The sequence below is a fragment of the Homarus americanus genome, unplaced genomic scaffold, assembly GCF_018991925.1.
Source record: "Homarus americanus isolate GMGI-L3 unplaced genomic scaffold, GMGI_Hamer_2.0 scaffold54339, whole genome shotgun sequence".
In the NCBI taxonomy this organism is placed as follows: domain Eukaryota; kingdom Metazoa; phylum Arthropoda; class Malacostraca; order Decapoda; family Nephropidae; genus Homarus; species Homarus americanus.
In genome coordinates, this window is record NW_024729353.1 from 1 (window position 1) to 8,548 (window position 8,548).

The 8,548-nt window shown below is 45.7% G+C and overlaps 1 protein-coding gene across 1 annotated transcript; it reads left to right on the forward strand.

Moving 5' to 3' along the window:
* Positions 1 to 34: 34 nt before the first annotated feature.
* On the forward strand, positions 35 to 7,201 carry LOC121866704 (dynein, 78 kDa intermediate chain, flagellar outer arm-like; the record flags this gene model as incomplete). The annotated part of the gene is made up of 4 exons (XM_042366413.1): positions 35 to 342; positions 874 to 1,035; positions 1,646 to 1,767; positions 7,073 to 7,201. Coding segments are annotated over exons 1-4 (450 nt in total), but the record flags the coding sequence as incomplete, so codon positions are not given.
* Positions 7,202 to 8,548: the final 1,347 nt, after the last annotated feature.

Below are 8,548 nucleotides of genomic sequence, written 5' to 3' on the forward strand. Positions count from 1 at the left end.
TTGGAGTTAATGACTGAGACCAAAGTACAAAATATATAATGACACGAATAAGAGTTTCATTAGACTTCTGTGTTAGTTTATGTAGAACTTATTAAACTCTTCAGTTGTTTCTGTGAGTAGACAAACAGTATGACGTGTGACGTGTGTCACTGTTCTCTTGTTATGTTGACTGAGCCCCAAGTTAACTGTTACAGTGCTTCAACCTGGCGACTACAACCTTACTGGCACCCGAGCCAACAGAGGCGCCGAGCAAGGTATCCCTCAACCTGCCAGGACTCCGCCAGGCTGCCGTCATCTTAGAGAGGATGATCAACCAGAATATATACGACGACATTGTCCAGGGTATAATACTTAACAAAAGCGATGCACCTAGAGCAACTATTTTCGACTGATACTGTATTGAGTAAAAGTTCTTCCTTACTTTGAGAAAACCACAATTTGCTTGTGGGAATATCGATTTTCACACAGTATTTTTAATTTGAGGAGTACAGTATGCTTTTCTCGACGTTGGGGAGAATTTTTTTCAGCACATAACTTGTCTAAAATAGTTTAAGTGCGTCACTCTTTATGGAAAGTGTTTGGTGCTTCACTGAACAAGTTGATGTAATAGCCCTATATAGCTAGTGGGTTTTGCTGTTAGCCCGTGTGGCCAGTAGGGAGATGCTGGTCATGATGAGTGTTGTGTTATACAAGTAAATAGGATATATTACCTAATAAAGACCTGCAGTATTCTATTATTACAATAACTACGTTTCATTATTCCAATATAAAGGGTAAATATCTCTTCTGATAATTATTAATTCACTTTCTTTTATGACATTCATAATGTGCAAAAATAAAACCCCCAAAATCAATATTTACAGTATGTTGCAGACTTTATGTACTGGGAGGACGGGGGCGATGACTACCACCCTCTACACGGATCGCTTTTGCCGCTCTGGAAGTTCGCTTCGGACACTAGCCGTCCCTTTGTGGTCTCCGATATCTGCTGGAGCCCCGTCTACCGTGACCTGTTCGCCGCCGCCTACACCAATGGTCAGTGTCAGGGCCGATAGAGCACTGTATACCGCATGTGTATCCTTTTATACAATAAATAAATTAATGTTAACATCATAAGGTGAAGAATTTAATAGAGAGTAAGTCAAGGTCACAGCCTCAGGTTGAAGAAGCCACAAGTTGAGAAAACTGTATACAGGTGTTATATGTTAATGTCCTGTGTATGTAACATGGTTCATATTATGTATACTTTATGTCCAGTATATATAACATGATTGATATTATGTATACTTTATGTCCAGTATATGTAACATGGTTGATATATATATAACATGATTGATATTATGTATACTTTATGTCCAGTATATGTAACATGGTTGATATTATGTATACTTTATGTCCAGTATATGTACCATGGTTGATATTATGTATACTTTATGTCCAGTATATGTACCATGGTTGATATTATGTATACTTTATGTCCAGTATACAGTATGTACCATGGTTGATATTATGTATACTTTATGTCCTGTATATGTACCATGGTTGATATTATGTATACGTTATGTCCAGTATATGTAACATGATTGATATTATGCATACTTTATGTCCTGTATACGTACCATATGTATGACGCTGTGTCTGGCAGGAGAGGCTGGTGTGGGTGAAGGGGCTGGGATGCTCTGCCTCTACACGCTAAAGAACCCGACTACACCTGAGAGGATATTCCACGCCCACTCTGGTGTTACCTGTGTACACCTACACCCCAAGGTACAGTACACCTACACCCCAAGGTACAGTACATCTACACCCCAACGTACAGTACACCTACACCCCAAGGTACAGTACACCTACACCCCAACTTGCACAGTACACTCCACACCCTAAGGTACAGCACACCCACACCCCAAGGTGTTGCACACCTACACACCCCACGGCATAGCACACCCACACCCCACGGTACAGCACACCCACAATCCCCATGCACAGCACACCTCCAATCTCCACTGGCACAGCACACCCACACCCCAAGGTACAGCACACCCACACCCCTGCTGCACACAGTACAATCTCCACACCCCAAGGTACAGCACATCCACCTGGAAGGCACAGCACACCCACACCCCAAGGTACAGCACACCCACACCCCAAGGCATGTGCACATCTACACCCCTGCTGTACAGCATACTCCACACACCCAAGGTACAGTACATCTACACCCCCAAGGTACAGTACACTCACACCAAGGTACAGCACAATCCACGCCCAAGGCACAGCGTCCACCCACACCCCAAGGCACAGCACACCATGCCCCAAGGCACAGCACACCCATGGGCCCCCGCTGCACAGCACACTCCACACCCTGGGAAGGCACAGTACACCCACACCCCTGGGAGGCACAGCACACCTTCACCCCTGGCTGCACAGTACCCCACACCCCATGCACAGTACACCTTCACCCTGCACAGTACACCCACATCCCAAGGCACAGTACACTCCACACCCCAAGATACAGTACTCCCACACCCCAAGGCACAGTACACTCACACCCCAAGGGGTACAGTACACCCACACCCCAAGGTACAGTACACCTACACCCCACGGTATAGTACACCCATACCCCATTGCATAGCATACACCTTTACACCCTAAGGTACAGTACACCTATAATTCCTGGCTGCACAGCACACCCACACCCCTGCTGCACAGCACACCCTCCACACCCCACGGCACAGCACACCCACACCCCTGCTGCACACAGCACACCCACACCCCTGGCTGCACAGCACACCCACACCCCTGCTGCACAGCACACCCACACCCCCTGCACAGCACACCCACACCCCTGCTGCACAGCACACCGGGTTGAATTCTGGTTGCACAGCACACCACACCCCAAGGCAGCAGCACACCCACCCCACGGCATAGCACACTCCACACCCCCAAGGTACAGTACACCTGCCACCCCAAGGTATGCTGTACACTCTGTACCCCAAGGTACAGCACCCATGAATCTCACGGTACATTACACTCCACAATTCCCAAGGTAATAGCACACCCACACCCCAAGGTACAGCACACCCACACCCCACGGCACAGGCACACACCCACACCCCACAGCACAGCACACCCACACCCCAAGGTACAGCACACCCACACCCCTGCTGCACAGCACACCCACACCCCAAGGTACAGCACACCCACACCCCAAGGTACAGCACACCCACACCCCACGGTACAGCACACCCACACCCCAAGGCACAGCACACCCACACCAAGGTACAGCACACTGCCACCCCAAGGCACAGTGGCTAACTCCACACCCCACGGTGCTGTGCACACCCACACCCTCAAGGTACAGTACACCCACACCCCAAGGCATGCACACCTACACCCCAAGGTACAGTACACCTGGCACCAAGGCACACCCCACACCCTAAGGTGTACAGTGCACACCCAAGCACCACGGTACAAGCACACACTCCACACCCCACGGTACAGTACACTTCCATAATCCCCACAAGGTGTGTACACCTACACCCCAAGGTACAGTACACCTCCACCCCTGCTGCACAGTACACCCACACCCCATTTGTGAGTAATAGCAGCACACCACAACTTCACGGTACACAGTACACCCACACCCAAGGCACAGCACACCACACCCCCACACAGTACACTCCACCCCAGCAAGGCACAGTACACCCACACCCCTGCTGCACAGTACACCTACACCCCACGGTACAGTGACACACCATAATTCCCACGGTACAGTACACCCACACCCCACAGCACAGTACACCTCCACCCCCAAGGCACAGTACACCCACACCCCAAGGTACAGTACACCTACACCCCAAGGTACAGCACACCTACACCCCTTAATGGCACATGAAAGTACACCTAATAATCTCAAGGTACAGTACACCCCACACCCTGCTGCACAGCACACCCACACCCCAAGGTACAGTACACACCCCACACCCCACGGCACAGTACACCCACACCCCAAGGCATGAAAGCACACCCACAATTCCCAAGGGTACAGCACACCCACACCTCAAGGTAACAGTACACACCCCACACCCTGGCACAGTAGCATACACCTACACCCCAAGGCATACACAGTACACCTACACCCTGCTGCACAGCACACCCACACCCCAAGGCACAGCACACCCACACCCCAAGGTACAGCACACCCACACCCCAAGGCACAGTGCACACCTACACCCTGGCACAGTACACTCCACCCTGGTTGCAAAGGCACACCTACACCCCAAGGTACAGTACACGACAATTTAAGGTACAGTACACCCCACACCTAATGGTACAGCACACCACACCCCTGCTGCACAGCACACCCACACCCCAAGGCATGCTGTGCATACACCCCACACCCACGGTACAGCACCCACACCCCAAGGCATAGCACACCCACACCCCAAGGCATACACCTACACCCCAAGGTATGCTAGCACACCTACACCTCAAGGTACAGTGGACACCTACACCCCAAGGTTAGTACACTCTACAATTCTCACGGTATAGCACACCCACACCCCACAGGTACAGTACACTTCCACACCCCAAGGTACAGCATAATCTCCACCCCACGGTACACACCCACACCCCCAAGGCACAGCACACCCACACCCCAAGGCACAGCATACACCCACACCCCCAAGGCACAGCACACCCACACCCCAAGGCACAGTACACCCCACACCCCAAGGCACAGCACACCCACACCTAAGTTGCACAGCACACCCACACCCCAAGGTACAGCACACCCACACCCCAAGGTACAGCACACCCACACCCCAACGTACAGTACACCCACACCCAAGGCACAGTACACCTACACCCCAAGGTACAGTACACCTACACCCCAAGGTACAGTACACCTACACCCCAAGGTACAGTACACCTCCACCCCAAGGTACAGTACACCTACACCCCAAGGTACAGTACACCTACACCCCAAGGTACAGTACACCTCCACCCCAAGGTACAGTACACCTACACCCCAAGGTACACCACTTGTACTTAAATCACAGGTGCAAATGTGAATGAGTTTTATTTACATTTATTTTTTTATTTGATATATATGTAATCGGTCGGAATTACTGGACCTTTAAATCTCACTTAACTTGGAGTTTATTAAATATTATTAGATGGTAATTGCATTGGAAGCGCCCCTTGGAGAGAAATCCCGAACCAGCACAAGAACACTTAAATTTACTAACAAAATGAATTCTCCGTGACCCGTGGAAGGATAGCGTCTGTGACTGGGATGAATTAGACACACTGTAAAATTTAGACACTTATATTCCCTCCAACACTGCAGACATAATCAAATAATGGTACACCAACATATGCGCACCTCTTAACCTGAACTTAAAACACTACTTTGGGGAATAAAAGTTATACAAGATATTGAAATTATTAGAAACTCAAGACAATGTCTCATTAGACAACAATAAATTCACAGTATTAAGAAGTGTTGCTTACACACATGGAACAGGTCTTAAGGGCTTTCAACAAAATTATATCAAGCACTGAGAAAATGGTATAAAAAAATAAGAACTTATTAACTCCACCCTGAATAGGCCTTCAGGGCACTCAACAAAATTATATTACCCCAACAGATGCACACTTCCTAACCTAACTTAAACACTACTCTAGGGAACAAAGGTTATACTTGAGATTGAAATTATAAAGAAATATTAAATGCATTAAAGGAACTAAATCACAGTATCATTTGCAACACAAGGGAGAAAACTCATCTGAAAAACAGTTCCCTCATTCTCTGGCTTCAATTAATGACACAGACATTAAAAAACAATACTCTCAAAATTATTTAAGAAATATTAACTACACACAGCAAGACAACATCAGTAACTGAAAAAATAGTATTAACTACACACAAAAATATTATCACTAATATTAAGAAGTTACTGAGTCCACCAATATCCGTGAACCATGCTTCCTAACCTAACACATAGATTCCACCTGCACTCCGTAGCTTTTTAAGGCACAACCAACAGGCACCCATAGTTTAAGGCCCAAACCAGCCTTTCTCAACCTTGGAAATGTACCTCTAAGTTCCACTGGATTCTTGGTCCCAGTGTGTGACCCTGTGTCACTCAGCTGGCTTCACTTTACCCCCAGTACATCCATGAAACGGAAGGGAGTGAGCCACTCAGACCTTGTACAGTTGAGAGAAGCTTTAGCTTCCCGATAGTAAAAGGTTTTCACTAAGCTGTTTGAAGATATGTGGTATTGTGAGCCGAGGTAGAGGAGAGCTGATGACCCCAAACGATCGTCACATCGTTAGTTGGGCACCTAGACAGCTGGGTTCACTCCAACTCTCACCATATTCAACAGGTGGCTCAAACCCTGGTCAGTGGACGGTCATACAGCTCGCTTCACCACTCGTGTCTCATACCGCCAGTGGACGTTATCATACCGTGTGGGGTCTACAGTACCCTGAAAAACCCGGGCTGTTAGCTATTGTCTCACATCACCGTTTGTTCCTAACGCCCGTCTAGCTTTGTCTGAGATTGAATAAAACTTACTTGTTAATACTGATGCTAAATAAACGAAGGAACCTGGTCATGCGATTCGTCTCTCCTGGGTACAGCACAGAGGTGGTCCTTGACCTCTCTCACAACTCCCCAGCCACTCTTGCTCACTGGTTCACGCTTTCCAGGAGTGACTTATTTACCAGACGATTAACAGCTTAATTAGGACATACATAACATTTTCAGACTGGGAAACGATCTATAATTATTTCCAATTTAATAACTGATATTTAATTTCATGATTCGCGTCCCTATTAACTCGGTAAATTACATTTAATATCGTTTAGGCCTAGTTCCACAAACTCTCGCTCGTAGCGGGAGAGCGGTCTTCCCTCAGACGACCTTGAGCTCAGCATCGCCAATGGCGCGGCGTTTGAAATTACACTGAAATTTCTGAATATTACATATATTTATTTATTATTATATTTTGTTTGTTTGTTTGACGTCTTACTGAGGCATTCTCTGTTTCTCTGTGGTGGTTGTGGTAGTACGGGAACATGGTGAGTGCCGGGTGGAACGATGGCACTGTGGTAGTATACGATGTTACCTCTGTCCACTCACCCACAATCATCTACTCCACACCTGGGAATGGCAAACACCTCCATCCTGTCACACGGGTATGTTTGTAATAATAATAATAATATATATATATATATATATATATATATATATATATATATATATATATATATATATATATATATATATATATATATATCTATATCTATATATATATCTATATATATATATATATATATATATATATATATATATATATATATATATATATATATATATATATATATATATATATATATATATATATATATATATATATTTATATATATATGCTGATAACCATAATTAACAGTTTATTGAAAAGTTCAGCAGCCCGAAGGCTGAAAATATATATTGGATAAAAATGACTTATTACATACTGTACAAAGACATGGGGTGGGTGGGTCGTTTAACAAAATCTTTCATTACTAAAAGGAGAAAGAACATGAATTGAACAAACAAATTATTATAGTTTACAGTTGATGGCCCGGGCCTGGGCTGGTCATTGAAACACTAGGTGGTGTGGTGTTCACGTGGTGTAGTAACTCGTCATCGGGTGTTGATATGAAGGACCTCACGTGGTCATGGAGACACCGTGTGGTGTGGTGTGGTGTCACAGTACCTCACTCTCTGCTGGGTGGTGTTGTATTATCTTGTAGTCAGGTGTAAAGCCAACCCACTATTGTTCCCATGGTGGACTGATTAACACTGCCTGGTCAGAAGATGGTGGTCGGTTCCCAGTGGTGCTTATCTCACTGGTGGGTCACTGCTCTCACTGGTACTGTCTAGTGCTGAATTCACTTCTTTCCGAAACGAAATTGTCGCTTTTGATTACGTTGATATCCCGGTAGTGAGGATGGGTCGGGGAGAAGGAATGGGCCGACATTGGCCAAGCAGGAGTAGTGCTTGATAGGTCTTGACCCTCCGGTGGTCAAGGATGTATGTATGTTTGTATGTATGTATTATTGTATGTTGTATGTATGTATTATTGTATGTTGTATATATGTATGTATGTATATATGTATGTATGTATGTATGTATGTATGTATGTATGTATGTATGTATGTATGTATGTATGTATGTATGTATAATAATAATAATAATAATAATAACGGTTTATTAATAGAGTTGCAGCCGGTGGCTGAAAATATACAGACTTGCATGAGATTTAGACATAATGATATAATATGTGTTGAATACATTTACAGGGCTGTACAGTACATAAATCAGGAGTTGTTTATTATTTTAACAATAGATGGGATGGTGCTGTTCTTATATCTATTGGTGCGGGCTCTTATGGGCTGAATTTTGTTGTAGTGGCGGACTGCGTGAGTTGGGTGGGGGGCTGCAGGAGGTGGCAATGACGAGGGTGGTGCAGTAGTTCACTGCCAAACCTTTCCAGTGCT